Source organism: Brugia malayi, assembly GCF_000002995.4.
Source record: "Brugia malayi strain FR3 genome assembly, contig: Bm_v4_Chr3_scaffold_001, whole genome shotgun sequence".
Classification (NCBI taxonomy): Eukaryota; Metazoa; Nematoda; class Chromadorea; order Rhabditida; family Onchocercidae; genus Brugia; species Brugia malayi.
The window spans coordinates 6,512,944-6,536,042 of record NW_025062477.1 but is presented as its reverse complement, the minus strand read 5'-3'; the positions used below and the strand labels follow the sequence as shown (position 1 = coordinate 6,536,042).

General features: G+C 34.9%; 3 protein-coding genes across 7 annotated transcripts; 2 read left to right on the top strand and 1 right to left on the bottom strand.

Annotated features, from left to right (window-relative positions):
- Nucleotides 1-5,613: 5,613 nt before the first annotated feature.
- Nucleotides 5,614-10,124, top strand: Bma-chdp-1 (Conserved hypothetical protein, putative; the record flags this gene model as incomplete). Of its 2 annotated transcripts, XM_043080189.1 has the most annotated exons (7): nt 5,614-5,655; nt 6,149-6,364; nt 6,770-7,048; nt 9,140-9,247; nt 9,332-9,433; nt 9,631-9,690; nt 10,035-10,124. In XM_043080189.1, the coding sequence occupies 7 exons, from the start codon at nt 5,614-5,616 to the stop codon at nt 10,122-10,124; spliced, it is 897 nt and encodes a 298-aa protein (XP_042936123.1). The 2 variants fall into 2 exon arrangements, with proteins under 2 accessions (XP_042936123.1, XP_042936124.1); XM_043080190.1 differs by lacking the exons at nt 6,770-7,048; nt 9,140-9,247; nt 9,332-9,433; nt 9,631-9,690; nt 10,035-10,124 and having other exon boundaries at nt 6,149-6,412.
- A 2,572-nt stretch (nt 10,125-12,696) lies between these two features.
- Bm12817 (Uncharacterized protein) lies at nt 12,697-14,598 on the top strand (the record flags this gene model as incomplete). 4 transcript variants are annotated; one of them, XM_043080185.1, is made up of 7 exons in its annotated part: nt 12,697-12,847; nt 13,319-13,437; nt 13,626-13,798; nt 13,944-14,056; nt 14,137-14,204; nt 14,279-14,362; nt 14,563-14,598. In XM_043080185.1, 7 exons carry the CDS (start codon nt 12,697-12,699, stop codon nt 14,596-14,598), a joined length of 744 nt encoding a protein of 247 aa, XP_042936119.1. The 4 variants fall into 4 exon arrangements, with proteins under 4 accessions (XP_042936119.1, XP_042936120.1, XP_042936121.1 ...); XM_043080186.1 differs by having other exon boundaries at nt 12,769-12,847; XM_043080187.1 differs by lacking the exon at nt 12,697-12,847 and adding an exon at nt 13,061-13,124.
- A 4,327-nt stretch (nt 14,599-18,925) lies between these two features.
- On the bottom strand, nt 18,926-20,734 carry Bm12816 (uncharacterized protein; the record flags this gene model as incomplete). Its single annotated transcript, XM_001895639.1, has 4 exons — nt 18,926-19,077; nt 19,354-19,500; nt 19,846-20,206; nt 20,411-20,734. The coding sequence occupies 4 exons, from the start codon at nt 20,732-20,734 to the stop codon at nt 18,926-18,928; spliced, it is 984 nt and encodes a 327-aa protein (XP_001895674.1).
- Nucleotides 20,735-23,099: the final 2,365 nt, after the last annotated feature.

Sequence of the window (23,099 nt, the reverse complement as noted above, 5' to 3'; positions counted from 1 at the left end):
ATATATATTCCGATTGTTGTTGTTGTTGAAACCTTTCGCTTCTCATAACTTTCTATTTTTAAACGATTATGACTTCAAATAGCATCATGTATACTCTGTCAGAAAATTCAACTCAGGAGGTGTTGATTTATATCATGTTTCCAATACCGGAAATCACAATATCTCTCTGATATCACTTTTTTTATGTGACTCGGTTTGATTTCTGTTATTATTGAAAACAACTACACAAACAATGTGGAGTTAATTCTTCAAATATTCAAGATCCTTAAAGGTCATTTCCATTATCGTATGGAAAATATAAAGCTACAAAGGAATTCACCAAATATAATTGGCAAACACCATCTCATTATTTGCTTAAATGTTGTCTCGTAATCCCACTACTCTTGCGCAATTTGAAAGCAAATTATAACTTTTGCAAATAATAACTGTGTTCTTTTTCATTTCTTCTCTTCGATTCTTCGATCACTATCCAGCATCATTTTCACATATTATTTAATACAATCTGTCAAGAAAGTAAGGTCATTAAAACTTATAATTTAATTCCACCACTGAGTAAGAGCCGTTCCAGGTCTACATAAATTAAATGATTCATTTTATTGTTCTTTACCACTCAAATTGCCATATTACACTATTAATTTCATTCTAAGAATTATCATTTCTTATATAGAAGACAATACTTTCAGATGAACAACAAATTTCTTGAGCAGTATATTCTAGTGATTATTCCCAACCATTTCATGAAGTTTTCACATCGAATCAACAACTATGTCTTTTGCAATGATTCGTTTTACCATCAATTACGGCAATGGGTGTAAATTATAAACGAGGTTTTATGCATATAATATATATTATTAAATACAAACATAGTCATTTCTTCATGTCAACAATTAACGTAATAGAACAATTGGAGATTAGTAGAAAAGGGAGTAGGCAGACAGATAAAGCTTCATTAATCAAACCTTTTCTAACGAACTTCTAATCAGTGCGCACTCTTTAATGAGAAGAAAAGATTGCTAAACAGACAGATCAGTTGACATGCTAACAGATAGAGAAAATTTTGGAAGACTGTCTCAGCTGGACGAATATTTCTCGTTGCTAAGCAGGCGAGTGATTCTCATATACCAAAGTTGGCCATCACTAACATTGAACTCAATCTCTTACAGCAGCCACAGCCACGACCACATTCGTCTACTTAATTTATCACTTCTCCTCTCATACAAGGGCACCAATCCTCGATTCCCTCATTAGAATCATCGAAATGTTGCCTCTTGCTCCTAACCCTATTCCTACTCTACTCTATTACTGCTACTGCTACTGCTGCTGCTGCTGCTGTGCGGTCAGAGGTCGACTGGCCGAGCACAAATAGAAAGGATGGATGAGAGCTTGGATGAAATGGTAGGACAGCGACCCACTTTAGGAACTCAATGAAAAAGAAATGGACGACAAGGCTGGACAGACATGTGAGATACTACCGCCGGGTTAAAAGGGAAAAAGAGATGTTGGCAAGGGGAGGGGGAGAGAGGTCCAATCCTGTAGTAGCAGTGAGGCTATGCATTGTTTGGATAGGTTTGGTTTCCCGTGGGCAATTATCCTCCCCTATTTTCCGCCTCCTATTGTTCCCTGAGGTCGTTTTGCGCATAGATGGCTCTTCATCGCAATGGTTGTTACGTTGATGTAGTGCGGGCTTGCATCTATATCTATTCCAATTCAAGCCGAAATATATTGGCGTTGGTGACATGCGGCATGCAGCATTCAACCGTCAATGATTGTTAGAGGAGGTAGAGAGAATAGCACCTTTAACCTGCGCTTCGGACCAATTCGTACCATTTTATGAGAGAAGTGACCATCTGGCAGGACATCCTATACTGACAGGACTTCTGGCTTCTGTCATCACTCTGCCGCTAAACCATCTAGGATCCATCCATGGATGAGTCAACGATTTGATCTGTCAACCCTATTCGGTCTTGGATTATTTAGAGTTTAAAGAACACGTCATGACGTTGCTTATCCTTAGTGAAGCGAATACCCTCATTGACTTACTGGTAGTGATATTCTCATTACTCCTTTGTTTGTATAGTTCCACCGCAAAGGACCAACTAAGTTTTAACTGACATTCCGCTCCTCCTCCAATTCCTTCAGGCTTTTCTCTTTTCTTTTCTCCTTTCTGTCTTGCGGAGCTTAGAACTATTTCATTATCATTTCACTTTCTAGTGTTTCATGTCACTTATCTCTCCACAGTATTGGGCAGAAAGGAAGGTATCCCCCCGGGAACAAGCAGAAGATCTGTCGTTATTCACCAGCGTAATGGGAAGAAAGGAAGGAAGCTACCCGGAAGATGTCTTTACCATCATTGCATGCAAATTACCCGACAGTGCTATGACACATCGTAGTACTCTCACCAATTTGACAGCGATCTGATCACCTCACTCTGTTTCATATTACTCCTCCATACCTTATGCTTTTCTTTCAGCAACTTTCCTACATTTCTTCCTTTCTGGTTTCAACAACATCACTATTAGGTTACTGATGAGTCATCGTCATCATATCATCAGTCCCTCAGATCTTTCAACTCCTCACTGTCCGCATCCTTTGTCTCTTTCCTGTGGCAGACTGCTTCTATTCCGCTGCGGATCAGTGTCACCTGTAAATTTGCAAATATTTGGAGCATTCAGCTATCATCTACTAATTCATTTGATTGTAGGAATTTTACAATAAACCAATGAAGAGTGAGGAGACATGCTATCGCAATGTGTGAAGCGATAAATGCGGTCGTCTGTGAGCATTATGGCATCTTTACCTCTCACCAAATGCGCTTTTGTTTCATAAAAAGGAAGTGCACGTGGTTGCGTGTTTATTACTTATGCCTCCCCTCACTCTTCATTGGTTTATCGTAAAATAAAGGGGAAGTAATGCTGTCAGGTGATACCCTAATTGGTCTTTAAATATTTCCATATATGCTGAGATGCTTGTAGAAAATGCGGGGTAACATTGTTTTTAAAATGAACGTCTAATCACTTTCCAGCTTATTTGTGAATGATTGATTGCTGTCCTTTTGAAATATAATATCTGCGCATGTGCTTCTTTTTCCAGTTCTGTTACAGGAATAATTTGAGAGGATTTGAATAGTCTTCCTGATAATAAGTCAAATTTTTAGCATATCGCTAATTACTATTTAAATTTAGTATTTGCTTAAGGATTGATTTGCTTATATGTTGTGTTTTTTGGGTCGGGCGGTCTTGATAGTGCTTCGGAATTACATTTTCAGCTTACATAAGATTCGTGTATGGTTCTTTGATGGTGCTTTCACAGATGATATGATCACCATGCTTATCTTTTTCTTTTGTTTCTTATTCACTGTTCGGCTTTTTTTTTTTTTTTTTTTGGAGTCTTCGATGTTTCTTTAACAGATAATATTTGTCACATGGCATAGCGAGCAAAGCAATTTCTTCAGATTATCTAAGAGATTGAGACGAAATATTGATAAAAGTTATGTCAGATTGAAGGGTTTTTAATTTTACTTCCAGTAGGAGATCATTTCGTTATTTTAATTTGCTGAAAGAGAAAGTTGTTCTCATTGTTCTCTGATCCTTCTCAGAGAGAAGAAAGGGTAGAGTTAGGTGATATGAGATCTGGTTAGTCCAGTTGGTCATAGGAAGCAAATGTCTTCTTCATTGCAAATGGATAATCTCATTAGGCATGATTCTACTCTGAGGAATGAACTGGATGCAGTAGGAACTGATTAGTGAGTACTTCTTTCAGCCATGTCATTTCTGTAATTTGAGGGGTCTGTTTTGGAATGCACGAGGGTAATATCAGAGATGCGGTAATAGTGCAATTCTGTCTTTCGAGAGCACTGAGAATGCACTCTCACCGATTGAATGCACTGAGCTAAAGGGAAGTAATATTTACTTCCTCTTGTATTCAGGACATCCTTCCATATCTCACTTCGTGAACTTAATTTTGCTATAACTTTCATCTTCTTTTTTTGGAAGAAAAAGTAAGCAACCAATGTGTACGGAACTTCAAGCAAGAATGTTGCTTTACGTTGTTGTAGGATACTATGTAAACATACCTTCTCATTGACTGATTGGGTCGATTGAGGATCATTTAGTCTGTGATTATGCGAGGTAAACTCATTAGTGACAATTTCTTCGAGATATCTATGTTTGTACAGTAGTAGTAATAGTAATAGTAGTACTAGTTAGTACAAATTGCCTTCACATACTTCACTTTGTCATAGCACTCTCTCAATCTTTCCTTATTTCCTTAAATTGGAAAACACAACGAAGAATTAACTCTCTGTGTATTTGTGTCATCATTGTTAACTTGTGATAAGCCATTCTACTTTTCCAGTATTTCTCTTCTTTTTCGCTTTCATTTCTAACGCTGGTGGAAGTGAATCGTTTAGTTTGTGGTTGGAGGTAGACTGCTTGTACGAGAGTTGCTGAGGTAAGTGGTAAAAGCCTTTACCCATTAGTACTTCAAGAACTTTGCTACCGTTAATGTTACTATTATTCGAGGAGTTGGGATTACATTTGTTGATGTCGATGATCAGAATATTTGAGAAGTTCTCGAATTAGCAACATAATTTATTTACTGCTGCTGATATTTGCGTTCTTTTGTATATCATCAAATTTTTTGTCCTTACCGCCTGTTATTTTCAATACTATTGTATTAATAATTTCTGTACAAATAAACAGAAGTGTCTAAAAAATCAGTATTTGATGTTTTCGGTTGTGGCAAATCAAACATAAATCTTACAATAGAGATATTCATTCTCCTGAATTCATGACTCTTTTCTAATTTGAAATATCATACCTTCAGAAGGTACACTCTCACATAAAGCACTTTTACAGATTTTAGGGATAGGTATCCAAATATACATTTTTTTTTCAAATAGGCATTTTACACACTTTTAAAGTAGAGTAAGAGAGATCCTCTTGTTCACTTTCTCTCCTTATTTCATGCTACCTTGAACTCTCACACGTTATAATCCAGATCGGGCTTGGGACTTTGGGACTCGATTCTTAGCATTTCTTGTATCACTTGCTTGATGTGGCACCCGAAATTACTGTGTTTATTTGACGAAAGCTATTTGTGCTAAAAGCTAGTATAACTTATCATTATCCAAAGTGGATATTTATTCATTTCAGTATTCTTTCTGCGATAATACATATCAATCTTTCACTTTTAACTCTTTTAATCGTACAGTATTATTACATGGATGTAAATAATTCCGTATTTCCCACTAAAATTCTGTCATCTTTTAAGGTTTCTGTTAGACAAGTAGGATTTTCACATCCTTCAATATATAGTATTTTGCATGATTTATGCAAACAGCTTGTCTTCTTTCTGTTTCTTGGCTAACTGCCCTGGCATACTGTGGTGCGTGATATCTCATATAAACATATTTATTTTTTCTTCATTAATTGTGAATGAATTTGCAGGAAGAGTTACATTTAAAACTTTCAAACTCGTAGTACAAAGACCGAACGTGTCGCCTTCTGCATTTCTGGATACATTCATTTGATATCGAACATCAAAATATTGTACTGCAGCGCTATAAGGACTGATTGAGTGTTGTGTGTTAATTATAACATTCCATCATCTGCAATGACTGAAACTGAAACGAAAGTTACTACTGCTATTGATGAGGTTTTCTTTTTTGCTTTACATATAGTTTATGAATCTACCAAGGATTCTGTGGTTACATGTAATGAAGTAATCCATGACACATTCCGCTAGCACTTTCTACCACTCTTTATTATCTATGTTGTTTTGTCTTAGTAAAGAAAATACCCATTTTTCTGCCGTCGAGTTTTTATCGACGTCTAGGAAAATGACTTTGTTACTTTATTATTATTGTATATATATATATATATATGTTAGCGGTTATATATCTTTGCTCCATTCAAATTTATTCTTTGCGCCTTAAACACAGTTGAGTAAAAGCTGGCTTTTGAGTTAGAAAAGTTGACAACATTCATTTCTGTGACAAGAAGTTGTGTTATGTCTTAAAATTTTACTCAGTTGTGCTTAAGGCGCAAAGAATAAATTTAGATGGAGTCAAATATTGCACATCATTATGTTTTATGTTATTGGTTTTGTCTATGAAGCTTAACTATTCTACGAAATTGCTCCGCTTCAGGCTCCATATACAAACTCACCAGTAGCAGAAAGCAAATTGCCAACATCAGTCAACTCTGATGAAGATATCCCTGCTGTTGATGCTGATGTGAAAGATTTGAGTACCCTTGAACCAAAGGAACTTGAAGCGAAGGAAAAAGTGCCAGAATCACGGAAGGATCCAAGAGAAGATCCGATTGGTTGGGTGAATTCACTAATTCCCGGTGCCGTCCACAAGGTATCGGTCTTGTATACAACAAGGAAATTAATGCTCTCTTATCTTTGAGTATTGACCATTATATATAGCTCGCTCTTGAGGTTTATCGCTCGCTTTCGAGGTTTATCGTTCATTTATTTGGATTTTTAAGATTCAAATTTTATTAGTTTTGCCTTTAGTTTGAATTCAAGAGAAAGTTTTAAATAGATGTACTACGGTTAGCTCCAGGCATAAGTGGTTTCGAGATTATGAGTATACTTGGATGAGGGGCATCCATTCATGTCTTATAAGCTTTTAGTGTGTTTTACATTACTTATGATTTAGTAATATCAGTTGTTTCACCTATGATTTAGCAATGTCATGAAGGACAAAGTATTGCAAAGTTAAACTATTGTTTAATAATTAAAGAAAGACTGTAATTTGTAGGTTAATTACCGATTGTTAGATTGGGCTCAGCAGCTGGCCATTGAAGAAGAAGGCAAACGGCAAACATTGCCTGGCAAAAGTGATGCTGTCACAAAGAATCAGTTTTTGTCGTTTCTTCGAGATGGATCATTGCTGGCGAAATTAGCGAATCGTCTTCAGCCAGGCACCATCGAAACGATTCATGAAGGAGATGCAGCGAAAGATAAGGCTAATCAAACATCTAACATCAACGCTTTTATCAATTTTGTCAAAGAAAAAGCTGGTTTATCTGAGGAGCAGGTCACTGTTTTCGTGTCCGATTATTATTTTTTTTTCTTGTTATAAGTTACTAGGTCACATTCTTGTTTCAAAGAAATCATTATGAGCAGTTTGCAATGAAGATTGGTAGATTTTTCATTTTTTGTTTCGTAGTATTAATAGCTTACATTGAATTTTCCTTTGTTGAGTACTTAATATATATATTGATCGTAAAACAATAATAGCCTTTTGTTTCCTTTGCAAGACCCCGTGTATTTTTCTTGCTGACGAAAGAAGAAAATATGATTACGTATAAGTAATTTGAGTGCATCAACGTGTTTATTGTTTTTGGCTGGTATCAACCCAGTCGCTTTTCCTCAATTTTTTGATTTCGGAGGGTTTGACCGGTGGCTGATAGTTGCCAGTTTGGTTCGCTGACTAACCAAAAGGATCAGATTGATGTACTTTTGATACTGTGATCTAAGTGAGTTAGAATAGGATCAATCCATCAAAGGCTCTGGAATTCGTCTTTCTTTCGCTAACAGATAAAAGCTAATGGCATCATTCTGCTGTAAAATAGTCTCATTGTTTCGAAACAACTGTGGAAATTGTGAATTGCTTACGAGCGCTTCGCGCAATCAAAGATTCTTTTGTCTGTTCTATGAGGAAAGAAGCAGCAACTGATGAAAAAGGGGATAGATAAGGTAACTGATTGTAAGAGTACAATTCATAGATCTTCCAGTTATGTCATCAAATACCCTACTGGAGTGATGATAATTTAAAAAAAAAGAAAAAAGGCAGAAATGAGACATTAGTTTATATTGTTATTGCAATTCAATGCTTTCTGCAGCAAAATGGAAGCGTTACGATGTTAAAATTTTAGAACATGTTTGGAAGTTTCAAGGGAATTAGTTTAATAATAGTCCATTTTTGGTTTAAAAGGTCCTGAACATATTAACTAAGAATCTGAGGGGCAGTTTGGAAGGGATATTTCGAATGTTTTCTGATGAATTTATTCGGCTTAAATTGTATTAATAGTATTTAACATTAAATCTTCTTTAATATCTACGAAATTTTAATATTTGTAGTTGTAATTTTAATAGTTGTGCGTTAATTGAGCAGTGAAGAATGATGCTGGCAATTGATGTCTTAGTAGTAGTAAAATTAAACGAAAGTAGTGTTTAAGTAATTAGGGACTGTAATTCGAATGAATGGGAATAATTAGTCTTAAGAAAAAATTTGATAAATTAAATAGCTTTTCCTTTGTTGGTTTGGCTTAATGAGATACCCGACAGAAGTAAATTTGGTTTGTGACATGGAATTAGTCGCTTGCTCACTGTCCTTTGCTCCTTGCTATAGAGTCTTAGCCTCTCAGTTTCCAAACTGCAATAAATCACCAAGCATTGGTGAAGTGAAATGTTTTCCTCAGTGAGAGGATGAACATGATTCGATGACTTAAGTCAGCCATTCCCTTCGTTTGGTATTAGTGGCCTGTTTTATATATTAGTAATAGTTCTTTCCACTCATGTTCATTTGATTAAAAAATAATTCTTATTAGCCAGTCAACTGCATCCTGTCATGTCTTTGTTTTGTTTTTTGGTAACTATTTCCTCCTCAGTAGAATGTATTCATGTGCAGAATAGAGGAGATTGATTTGTGGCTACTATGACCAGACTGGTCTGAATGTCTATTAGGCTTCAGTATGTTAATAGGCTGTAGACATCGATCTTATTCTAGACAATTTTTTTTGGCTAAGAAGCTACTACCGAATTGCTATGACTGGCTCGCCGCCCTAAACATAAATAGCCATTAGGACACTGGAAGGCTAAAATAGATTAAATTTTTTCTGCTTGCTTAGCTTCAGTGGTCAAAAAAGAATCGAGAATTGCATAAATGTTAAGACTTTAATTTTGCAATGCACTCATTGGCAACGAAGACCTTCCAGGGTGGATTTTAATTAACATAATTAAATTAAAAACGTAATTAAAGCACGAAAATATGTTTATTTCTTTCAAATAACTTCCAGAATAACTTTAAAGTAAGGTAACATAACCTAGCCCATATAGTGCGGTGTTTTCAAACCTGGAATTCACAGTTTTTGCTTATTTAATTTGCCCGAGAAATTCTTTATAGGTATTCACTGCTGCGGATCTGCAGGAAAAAGGAAAAGCGGGATATCAAGCAGTGTTCAACACACTTATGCAGCTTGCTCTCAAAGCGCAGGGCATATTTGAACAAAAGGTATGTTCTCAGTGATTTTATTTTTTAATGAGGTAGCCGTCGGTTAACGGAGGTTTTTCTTTTTTTGGATTTAATTAATTTTAGGGAATTGATGTCGAGCAACTCATACAAACAGCTTCACAAGTGGTTCCAACGAATCTTGTGCAGACAATTTTAAATTTTTTTAGACGAGCACAACCAACTCAGGTTCGTTATTAGCCAGTACTGAAGCAAAAATTGTTACATGTTACTTAATGTGTGAGTCTCTTTTCACTTCATAAATATATAATGAGAGGTAAATATGTGGAAAACACTGCTACTACTGAAAGGAGGCTGAAAGACAGTCTGCGGAGATTTTTTCTTTTTTTCTTTTTGAAAATGAAGGAAAATATTTGCTCTTGCAGACACCAAAAAAACTTGCAAAAGAAGCAGAAGAAAAGGATAAGGCGGCTACTATTGAAAAGGTTCCTCTGTTTTTTACAGTTAAAAAAATCTTTATTAAGGTAAGATTGCATAATTATCCAATCTGTCAAGGTAGTGAGGAATATCATGAAAAGTTGCAATGTAATTACGGGTAGGAATAAATTATTCACTTCACAGAGTTCTAATGAGAACTTGTTGGATGTTATTATTTATACTTCCAGGGATGTGGTATGGTAAGAATGCTACTGTTCCTAGGTTTTCGAAACTCTACTATCCAAAAAAAGAATATGAACATACGGAATTAGTACTGTACACTCCGTCGGTAATGGTGGTAATCAAAATGATGTCATGAGTCATTAATCAGCATTTTAAAAGTCACTTATAGGTTGCTGAAGAAAAACAGACAGAAGATGAAGTGTGCAAAAAAGTTGATGTTCAAGCGGGCGTTGATACACCGGCTGTTGCTGTTCACTGATTTCTAATTTCAGTTTGTTGTAAGAAGAAAAAAATCTTCTATCTCGAAAATATTTCAGTTTTCTGCCAACATGGTTTTGTTTTAGTTTTATTGTAAGTTTGCGATCAAAATGAAACATTGCTCTTTTTCTTGAGCGTAAGAACAAAAAGATTGATTATACATTGCTTACATAACTATTGCACGATTTTATTTATCTAATAAGTGAGTAAGCTGGAATTCTTTGGTGACATTTTATTTTCTAGGTTTAAATATAGTCGTTGATGCTTCACCGTTGAGATTTCATCGTATCAGTTAATTTCCACATTTGTTCAATCATTTGATATTACTGCCTATACTTATAATTCATCACAGTATTACTTGCAGAGTATGAATATATTTCGAATTCAGTGATTTGTTTATCTCGTTTAAGTAGTACTGTAGTAATCAAATGAAATATTTGTGCATACCATTCATTACTACAAAATGGTGGCGGATTCCGAATACTATAAAAATAAGGAAGAATAGTAAATGGAGAAAGTTAGTTTTGAATCTACATTCCTTGAGGCTTATTAAAAAAGCTAACTGCCAAGCTTTTCATTGCTTCTGAGCTTCGAATTCTCGTTACTGAAATAAACAATGCTTAAAATCTGACGTGATCTGTGGTTATTAATTCTTATGCTTGTCTTTATAATACAAATTGGCTTTATCATTATATTATCTGAACTGAACTAATCAGCATAGTAATTCAACGCTTTTCCTTGATGTATATGTGTGTGTGTTGCTAGGAAATAGGAATATGGAGAAGAATCGATATTCCTTATCGACAAATAAAAATCTGAGTATGCAGCTGATTTCTTTGTTCATATAAATTTAAATTTTTTCACATCTCGATTCGCGTTGCTACATACACTTCATATACGATGGTTAAAGTTATTGTTTTTAACAACTGTCAGTTCGGAATCATTTCCTTATACCTATGATCAGTTCTGGAAATAACAGTCAGGATTTAATTTGATAACCGGCATTGTTCCATCTTTTATTATGCTTTTTTTCTCTTTCAATTCTCTTCTAATACATTTTGTTATGAAGTGATTTTTTTGTTACAGCTGCTTTAACTTAGAGCTTGAGTTTCTTGCGTCTAATTTTTAATTGGAAGGACGTAATGCACAGTGATGGAAAGACGTCAACTTTGTCATCGTTCGATCAGTTATAGCCGAATAGTACTTCATCCTACTATTTATTTTTAATTGCTATAAATTCAAAAAAGTGGATTGCCGTATAAATACTTAAGATTAGATTTGCTTATTCCCTTCACATAATCTGAAGTCCTAAGTTCTAACGGAATAATGAGAAAGCTTTTGTGAGGAAATGATATTTATGTTATCGGTAAATGATGATGTACTGTGCAGGTATCACTTGTGATTAAATGATTAATTTGATCAATGGGTTCTATGTTACCTTTCTAAAGATTCCCTACATAGGATCAGAACACATTACACTAAGCTTCTGTTCGTCATGCATAGTTGAGTAGCATGCATTTGCTTTATGCGAGAGTTCTTCATTTCGCTGGTTCTGTTGTCGTAATACCAGTCAAAGACCGCACATCTTTCCATCCCTGAGTCCATGTTCAAGTTGAATTAGTCATATATTACTGGGTATAATTGATGCGAAGTCATCATTTCTCTTTTGTTTCCTCTTAAATTATTCAGTTTCCGGATAAATTGTCCATCATATTCTGAGTGAACTTTACGGATTAACAGCAGCATGTGTTGTACGGTATTGTTCATCGTATTGTGTAGTCGATGCTGTTATTTCTTTCATATCGGCCATTTCTTTTTGATTGTGACAAAGACAAAGGATTAATCCTACTCTTTGGTTGTTCCCTTTCCATATCTCAAACTTAAATAATTAAACTTTAATTCTGATAGGATGGAGACAATTCTGATAGTGACAAGGGACACAGCAATCGGAATCCCAGTAAGACAACCTTAACGAAGATATCAGTAACAAGGGAGGGAGAAGGTAGACTATGAGCAATATCGTAAGCAACTCAGCTAGTCCAAATTTTGAAGGTTGAATTAGTGGGTGGAATCGTACACTCTATCAGGCGGAAAGGCATATTTGTGTTATAAGACCACAAGGACGTATTTAGGGTATGCACACCGGTAGGTTGGGATGTGAAACGATAAAACACATAAAGAAAGAGAACAAAGGGATTGCCATCCTTTTGTTTCCCCTCGTGATTTCAGCCACATGGAGAATGGAGAAGTAATGTCAATCGTATTGAAATTCGCATTGTTGATGTAATGTGGTGCTGTGTTGTTCACGTGGTTAAGCCGACAATTCGAGGTGCATCGGGTAGATGAACTAACTATTTGCATTGTTGTCGATAGCAAAAGTTACCAAATGGCTGGGTTAGAAGTGGGCAAGACGTGTTTTGTAATGGGACAAAGGGAGACTATCGGACTCCTTTCATTTGAACGGAAGTTTATGGCATGCTTGGATGTTGTGGCAAATTTAATACCAAAGGGAAGGAAAAACGAGGACAGTGTAGACAACGGATTTTAATGATATCGAAGCATTCCTGTAGAATATGTTGAGTGATGGATGGATATGCCGCTGCTTCACTGTGCCAGGGATTTGCTCGAGGAGTGGTTGTTGTTTAATGGCAGAGACAGTATGGATTTCATTACGATCTGGTCGGAATAGTGTCGCAATACGAGGGAAGTCGCATAGGCAGGAAGGTCTGTTGGTACTTATTGTCATGGTTTATGTAAGGTATAGTGGTGGTGTTGGTGGCGGGTAAGGGCAGGTCGCTACACTGAGTACGACTAGTGAATAGTGAGGACCAATCGTTAGGGGAAGTGATTTGGGTAGGAGTGGAAAGTTTCATGGTGCTCTGTTGTGTTTAAGTAAAATAAGGAATAGTTTGAATTCATTTAGTCATCGCTAACACAATGGGGAAGATTTCTAAAATTCAAATTGCTAAAATTGGTCGGAAAGGGTTCAACATTCGCAAAGGTATGGTGTCTTAATATAAAGCATTTTTACTGGGATAATTGTTTATTGTCTGTACAAACATTTTAAAAGCAAGGAGCTATTTTATTAGCAATAGCACATTTAATTTATAGTTGGAGGGAGGAGAGCAAAATAAATTGTTGATGCATTGTATGGAATTGCATAAAGTTAGAGGGAGAGAATAGAGACATTTACAGCACTGGCTGATATGGTTACCGAATTTCTGGAAATTATTTGCCATACTGTGCTTTTCAATTTTGGTAGTTATGCAGCTGAGACGTTTGGTACAGCCAGCTATGGAGATATCCTTATCCATGTAAGTGCAATTTTAAAATGACCTATTTTCTACCCATCCACTAGTTTGTTTGTGTCAGTATTCAGGACTTGAAAATTTCCTCTCGCAGTTGGCTCTGCGATTGACCACTTCCTTAGACTCTTTCAATTTTCTCTTTCAGAATAATCATTAATTGAGTTCTTCCTCTTTAAAGTATTTTTGAAACTTAGAAATGCCAAGTGAAAGAAGTATTGGATTATATAAGTAATGCGCTGCAAACAGTTCATCGATGGATAAAGTTCGATATGCTATCCCATTTTGCAGCGTGTGTCCTTGATAAAGACAACAGAGTGGTAATGGAAGTCGTAATAATCATTATGGATACGCAGTACTCTCACCTTAGGTCCATATAATCATATAATAATAATAATAATAATAATAATTAATAAAAATATGGTCCATTTCTTCAGATTCAAATTTACTGCTGGAAAGAAATAATCACTGCTTGGCTACGTTTAGCTCTGATCAACGAATATAATCTATTTCAGAGACGTACTGACAAATGAAGCAGCTGATATGAAACGACAATTCCAACAAACAATTTTTACATTACAACGTGGATCATATATCGAGAATATGAAGAACGCTTTCCGATGCGAAGGTGATAATGATTATGTGAATACAGACACTGGAGAATAAATACTTTTTCTGGTACTTATGGCTTATACATATTTATTTCAGAAGTACGCTTCGAATTACATACAAAACTTAGAGGTAACTGCGAAAAGAAACTGCAAAGACGAGTTGGAGTAAGTTTTCTTTTTCTTTATTGGAAGTGAAACCTCTGACAAGAGTTCGCATTCTTCTCCAACTTTAATTTCAGGAGTTTAAGTGGGAAAAATGTGACCATCATGTCCCTCAAAATCTACATCCTTGCGGCAGACGAATTGACAGCAAATTGATTGAGGTTTTGCATCTTCTGAGTGTTAATTAAAATATTAGGATGTTCAAAATATAGTAATTCGGTGATGTTAAACTATGTCTATACAGCTGCACAGTTTAAATGCTTCAAAAGCAGTTTATTGTAGTACTTTATCTCTATCCAAATTAGATAATTTAAGCTTAGCTGACTGAAAAACGTTGCTTCAAATGATATTTGTTTTGCAGATCGTTGCAATGGTACGTCAAACAGACGAAATGTAGTGCATGTTGAAGACACGTGTAAGAGTGGCGCGATAGGGATGCAAAACTACAGCTTCTGCAAGGACCGTGCATGTGACTTCCTCACTTTAAAACGTGCCCCAAAGCGCATTTCATAAGCGGTATTCAGGAACGAAAAACTGTCGTTGTCGAGGTGCTGGATGCGATTGTAAAGCAATGAATTCACTCTAAAATCCCAAGTAGCAAAATGTAAAAAAGATCGTAACTTCAATGGCTCATGATGGCATCAGAACCTATTGTTTTTGTTGCTGCTAATAGGTTAGTGTTCCAAACGGAATACAAAAAATAACTTTATCGATAAAAATGATGGAAAGCTAATTACTCCAGTTAAACTCCCAAACTTTAAATATATCAAACAAATGAGATATTATCGGTAAAAACGATGGAAAAGCTTCTAATTACTTCAAGTTAATCTTCTGAACTTCAAATATAACAAGCAGGAACTTTAGTTCAGTACTGAAGGAAACCTTGCAGAAAGTGCCATATTTACTGTTGATAAGAATTACAGAACAACTTATGAATTATTTGAGTTAAATTTCCAAAAAAAAAAAAAAAAAAAAACGGAAAAGTGCCGGAAATTTCTTAAAGAGTGTGATGTTTGTTAAAAACTATGCAGAATAATTCATAAATTGTAAGTTAAAGTTTATAATTTATAAACTTCATAACTCATAACTTGCCAAATTAGTAAAGGTAGCTTACAAAAATAATTTGTTAAGTTAGAAAAAGGCTTATGAATTTCAATTTAGCCTCCAAACTTTAAACATACAAACACAAATTTATTAACATTGAAGAAAGTTATTAAGGAATACAATATTTACTGAGAATAAAAACCACGGAAGAGCTTACAAATTATTTCGACCAAACATACAAATATAAAACTTACTACTAGTGGAGAAACAATGTCAGTAAACTTGTGAAAACAAGGGTGTAAAAAATATATGGAAGATGAAAAGTTTCTAATTTCAAAATAATACACGAAAGAAAGTAGCGGGGCGAAAAAAAAAGGAAAAAAAAAAAAACATGAAAGCGAAGGGGAAGGGATACAAGATAATCCGAGTTGCGATGTTGTAAGGACGGGCCAACCAACTGCTGCAGCACATCACTAATTCAAGATGCCAATAAATTGTTGAGATTGTGCGGTTAGTGGCTGCAACTGCTAGTTTGTAAAGCAAAAGACTGGATTACAAAACCTCTACAAAAGCGAATAATAATGTCTCAATATGTTACATTTCACAAATAGAAGGAAAAAACACAAACGATGGAAGTATGAATTAACAAACATCCAACAATGCCCTTCCATCGAAAGCAGACAAACTAGCAATTGAATGCTTCTCTATCATACTCGATATTTCGATAAAAATAATATTCAGCGATAAAAATGATACATTAAGATAAATATAATCAGCTGATTTTCCCTTCCCAAATAGCCAAAATCACTACAGAAACAATGTCATTCAGGTGTTACCGCTTATTTATAATCCGCTCACAACGACATTTATCATCTCTAAATTGCATCGTTACTTGGAAGAAACAAAGCTAAACATCCGACGTAAATGCTACTGTTTCCTGCTTTTAAGTCGGAAATTCCACGCATGTTCAGCATGGGAAATTCGCATTTTAACAGTAATGGGAGTTAATACTACACACCACTTTCACACCCATTCTAAGAACGTGAACAAGACCCTTCCCTACATGCTTGTGTTTTTAAAGAAATTGTAAGCAGTACACTGTGACATGCAAATTTCTGATGCTGTTACATGGTGAACAAAATATTTCATAGGAATAATTCCGACAAAAAATACTTTGAAAATCATAAATGCGAAAGATATAAGAGAAACTATATGAAAAGAAACCAACAATTCATTAGCTGCTTCATTTAGCAAACAACTATTAATGTTTTCCTTATAAAAATAAGAATGACGAACTTCAATTACAGATGAACAAGAACTTTTGGTATTTCTGGTTAATCTTCAATACGTACAACTCTTGATTAGGATAGAAAGGAGTAGAAGAAAAAATGAGCTGCCGTTCTCCCATAAATCAAGAATAAAATTATAATTTAAAATATTTCATATTCTAAATTTTGCAACGAGATTAACTACAGCAAATATTTAAATGAAAGGGAAAGATGTCAGCAATCGGTTTAGCTATAATCCTTCCCGCCATAATCATCACATACTGACATTTTACCTTATCCACTCGCGCAAAGGACATCACCAGTCTCAGTACAATCCATGCGCACACTTACACTTCAATCAATTAATAACAGCTGTCCTTTTCACACTCAACATGAGACATAAATCCAATAAACAAATCCAACAAGAATAATTCAAAAATTTGAAAAAAGGTAAGACGATCTCCAAAAAATGAGCCTCCATCCAAATTATTGTATTCTACCGAAATATTTTCCCATGAGCTTTATAGTTAATAAAGAACTACGTGAAATATATATATACTTAATTCGTATATATTAATGATTTACTTCAGATTAACTATACCAATGAAATTAATTTTTTGAACATTTTTCTAGCAGTAAGAAATTTAGCCGAAGAGACATGTCCTCAGTCAAGTATCCTTATATATAACAGCATTTACAGAAGATTTAAAAACAAAAGAACGGATACATAATTTCGATAGAAGTTCGGCGAGATCAACTGGAAAGTTATATATAATATTCTGTAGACGCAATAAGACATAATTGTAATGGATTATATATTGTCAAAAAATTTTGCACTGCACTTAAATGAGCGTCTCGAATGTGATGGATTATTAAAAATCATAGAATAAAACAGCAAAGGTACCACAGTGCAGAAATATCATAGTTAGCAGCAAAATGAAAAAAAAAAAAAAAAAAGAAAAACGAAGAACGAGAAATAATTCTTTTTAGATGGAAAATGCTTAAATACCAAACGAAAACGAGAAGCGCCAACTCCAGTTGCCCAATTCAAATGTAACATTCTAATAGACCGAGTACAACCCAATTAAAAAACACAATTTGAATTGATTGAAAGGAAACATATGATGATTAAACGTTGTTTCTGACAGTAAGCTACAGAAATCACGCCGTTGTAATACGCAGAGATATAAATGTAAATATAATAGAAAGCGATACCCGAAGAAGACAGTCGTATAAAATGCAGCAAAAAAGCAAAGACAACAGAGCACGGCTTTACCAAGACTCTTCATGAGAATATTTTTGCTGCTCTATCTGACTTCTTGCTATCAGGTTTTCATCTTCACAAACACGAATATTTTAAATGAAAAAAGTACACTACTGCAATTAACATAAGAGTTACTTCCATAATTAAGTAGTATAACTCTCAAAATTATATTAAAGGAATTATCCTGACTTTAAAATTAAAAAATAGAGAAAATTACATCTACATTCCATCACAAACCGCAGAAATTCGTGGTCCATATGTAAATCATGCCGAACGTTATGACTTCTAAATTTACAAAAACAATATAAAGCAAATTTTAAAATGAACAACAGTATATGCATAAAATAAACTCAATGTGCATGAAAAGATGTATAATGTAACACTGCCTATTTTTAAGAATGTAGAAATCAGGAGCAGTATAATTATTATTATTTTGTCTGAAACTATTGAAGATTTTAAAATGTCAAGAAATCCAAAATTAAGAAGACAAAAATAGATGACAAACTTCTTTTAAAATTAGGCTTTTCGTGCAAATGCGTTTGTAGCATACAGCACGTATCCTATTTGATACATATTATTTGATACATACTGATACTATATACAAATAAAGTGAAGAAAAAAGGCAGTAAAAAAAATCACTAAAGATTTGTTAAGTTTCAAAAGTTACATTATTAAGAAAATAAGAAATGAAATAAAAATAAGGAGTAGAACAAACAAAAAAGTAATAAGTGCAGATGATGCAGATGGTGAATTATTAAAATAATGCGAGAAACTGCCGACACACCTTAGATTAGACTATAATGGCAAGATACTATGAAAAATTCAACTTATAAAGGTTTCAAATAAAAATGTTAGAAATATGAAATAGGAGATTCATGCTTTGAACTTACGCTAAATTACCAATCTTAGGGCAATACAAGATTCTTGTATTGCCTTACGCTTATTTTCATATAAGCAGCAATATTAGCTTTAATAAATATAGAAAAAAAAAAGGACGTATGAAAAGCCAAAATAAAATTTTGAAAAAATGAAGAATTTCATAGAAATTCTGTAAAAAAACGCTGCGTGCAAGACTTATTCCCATTTACATGTCTGAAATACGGAAATAAATACGCAAAGAGAACTTGCGTTCATTCTTATTCAGCGAATTATGAACTCGGTGATACAGCAACACAGTGCAGCGGTTTTATTTGCAAGTTGGGACTGCATTTATTCCATTTTGGTGTCCCATGAAAGTTTTCATGTCGTGCCATCTCTACTTCTATGACTTCTGTAATCGGTGGTACAGATTGTTCATCACCTGGAAGTTTGACTGTTTGAAACATTTAGAATTCTTCAAGTGGTTACACACATTCTACTTAGAAACGAATCTTATGATTTTTCTCTTGAATGTTTTGCAAACCGGAAATGAATCATTCTCAGTCAATTAAAATCTATTTTAGGAACAAAAAAAAGAAAAAAAGATTCTTGTGAGGAATTAGTTTTCGCTAACAGATTCGCATGCTAGCTATATGAGGGCATAGAAGGGCTACATCTCACACAGTACCAGCTCTCACTAAAATCCTAAAATTCTAACCAGAACACGATGAAGACGACGATGCTTCTTCACACCATATAAACGGTGGCAAAGGTACAACTTTTGCCTGAGGTGACTCACTGAACTTTGCACCCGCAAAGTTAACATTATCTGATTGCTGCTGTCGCCGAAAATGTCGTGCTAACCCTTCAAATTTTTTCCGTGTTAAAAACTACCCGATAAAACATTTTATTTCTCGAAAATTGAGATACCTTTTACTGCTATGAAGCTAATAAATTTATGATAAAAAAGTAGTAATGATAGCATACAGCAATTTATTTTATGTATTTTACAACTTTCTTTCCTCAGTTTCGCACGCAGAGATGTAAATAGAGGTATTTGGAAGAACTCGTTGAAATTCCTCGCTGTCACCTCCATGTTATTTTTTCTAAAAATTTTCCAAACGACTCTTCATAGTGAAAAATCTTCTGGAGGAAAGGATTCAATACTGATTTCGAAAACCGCGTATATATCTAATCGTGGAAAAATCACTTCTCTCTGTTTTTCTCTTCGGCGTCACATCAAGAGAAAATGGTTGCTTCTGGGAGATGCTTTTAATAGATGACGTATCTTCTGATGGTAATTGCGACTGAAACATATTACTGGATGCTGGTGCACTTGAAGAGAAACATGGAGTTGCTGCCATGGAAGCGGGTACATCGACACGCTTTGATAAAGAGGATGTTACGAGCTTAGAATTTTTTGCTATTGACGTATCTACGGCAGGAAAAGAAGCGCATGGTTCAGATTTCGACCACTGTTTTGAATTACGATTCTTTTTTTCTAAGTTACCACTTTGTACACATAATAGACCATCATGTCTGTCGGATTGATGATGGGAGTGTTTGGACGTCTGTAATTAACAGTGCGCAAATCAAATCACGAAAAAAGTCTCTGCTAATTGAAATTTATATTGGCACTCAGTAAACCACTAATATGTGTATAACATCCTTAGTTATTCGAATAATATTTATACTGCAATGATAAAAGACCTATAACCTGGAACTCTCTTTTTAAATGAACGATTTGAAAAAAGAATATAACCTAAAAAATAAACCTGATGACTGATATTACGCATGGCTTTAGTAGCAACTGGTGTTGTTGGCGCACTTACAGAACCATTTGGGAAAAACAAAGCAAGTGGAACCGATGGCACTGCATGCATAATTCTCGATGACACTGGATGAATGATTCCCGATGACAATGGGCGTATTACTCCCGATAACATTGGATGCATAATTCCAGATGACATTGGATGCATGATTCCCGACAACACTGGATGCATAATTCCCGACGACACCGGATGCATAACTCCTGATGACATTGGATGCATGATTCCTGATGACATTGGATGCATGATTCCGGATGGCACTGGATGCATGATTTCTTTTATTGTTATGGCTGAAGTGTGGATGAATATGCAAAGTTATTTGATTTAATATAAGGCATTTCGCGAGACTGCTATTTGTCAAACTTCATTCTCACAATAAGGATAATATTGCAACAAGTAAGATAACCGAATATTACAGAGAAAAAAAAACAAAGGATCGATATGCCATTGAACACATTCCTATATTCAACAGAAAATACTTACATGTCAAGCATACAACGAGTGTCACCAAAATGGAATGCACCACCCGTATTTAGATTCAGAAAGTTATGTTCTTTTTTACAGAGCCAAATCAATCACTAAATTAATTGGACCAGCTGCTACAAAGGCGTTACCCAATACAAATCAAGGTAGAAAGTGTTTATCATGGAAATAAAACTACAACATTACTGCAACAAGACTCTTCTTCAATCCAGCGCTGAGTATCTTAATAATTGATTTTTTCTGATACTTAAAGAATGATAAATATGATAAAATGATCATATGAGACCTGACTCTTCCCTTCTAAATTATACATTTATAGACATAAGTATATACATTTATAAGGAGACAAACTGGCACACATTAAACTTTTCTATAGGCATAGAAAAGCTGGAGTGGAAAAGAATCTTTCCTCGCCTTTTCCTTCAGGCGGCAAAATGGTATCAGTTAAACAGAAAGCGCATCCTAACCTGACTACCTGTATACTGAGTACTGCTGAAAAACCACAATCATTTTAAAAAGAGATTATCAAGTCTTGTCGCCACCAATATCAGTCCCGTTCACTGACTCAACACAGCATAACTGAAACTAAGCGACCTGCTTATTACATTTGAAATGTGCAAAAGGTTAATACAATATATTATGCATGCACATGGAAGACTTGATAAAACATACGAAATGGCAACAGTGAGAACTGACATCAAATCCACTGCTGAAATGTACGGCACGACTCAATCACTCACCCTTGTCAACTGTCAGTAACAACGGAACATAAAAGTGGCACTGCCATTTCGAAATATTCTTATGACAGTCACATGTGCATTGTCGCGCTGCTTTGCACACGTTACACACTTTCAACCATCATCACTAATGGATCTTGTAATCTAAGTTAACACACACAGTTAGCGCACATTCTCCAAAACATTTAAAGAAAAAAAAAGCAGATGAATTAATCATCACACTTAGAACCCTTCTAGTTGTCTCTAACATTGAAGATAACTCACCACTTATTTAATATTAATCAGGTGAGGAAAGTATCAGATGCTGACCTTATTACCATCGTCCTGTTAAGACATTAACATTTACCATTAGCGCTTATGTAAAAATATCAAATAATATCATCAGCTAGCTTCTAAAGTAATTGTATTGGGAAGAGCGGGAAATAATGAAACTATAATAGAATAGGTTTGACCATAACATAACAGTCATCGAAGAAAGAAGTCGTATTTAGCAGTGCCTAGCATAAAAACCTCATGTGACCCACAGTAATCACGTGGGCTTTCCATTTTACATAACGACCGACAATGACCCCAATCGCTGTAATGACAAAATGAACTCTATGACCTCAAGAATTGAAGAAAAGGAATAAATGCACTAGAAGTTTGAACAACGAAGAAAGTAAATAAGAGAAAATATATAATATAGAATAGAGAAATATACAAAAAAAGACGCATTCCAACTTCACATTTACGTCAAACTAACCGTAAATGATGCATAAACGCTTATGAACCATGATCACAGTTATCAAGGAATATAACTTATAACAACACAAGTGAACTACGTCAACCAGCACGACGTAAGTGTTTCTCTGTCAACTTACGAAGAGTGACACGGTACTTCGCAACACTCATGACAACTGCTCAACGCCAACAACAAATCAGCCGACACTCAAGCGGTATGTATGAGTGTATTGATTAAAAGAGATGATGAAATATCATGTGATGTGATGGAGGTAGACATTGTACAAACAGAGAAAGAGCAAAGAGTACGTAAGGACGCGAGAAGATACGAAGGAAGGAAAGAGAAGAGAGAATTGAATGAAGTGTAACATGTATGTATGGATGGATAACAAGATAGTGCGATTGAATAACAACACTTTGTTGAGTGCCAAATTTAATACTGCTATACAGGAATTAAAATCGGAATTGGAATTGACTCCTCTCTTTCATCACCATTTTGTATTATGTATTTTATAGGAAAAATTAATGAGAAAGTTTCAATTAAAACAAGCTTTGTAGCAGTATACTGAGACTGTAGTATCACCAAGTTTTCAGTGTTTTGTGTACCTTGATGTCATATCTTTGTATCTCTTTCATTATTATTATCATGATAGGACAAAGTAATCCAAAAGTTATTTCACGCGTGATTAGATGCG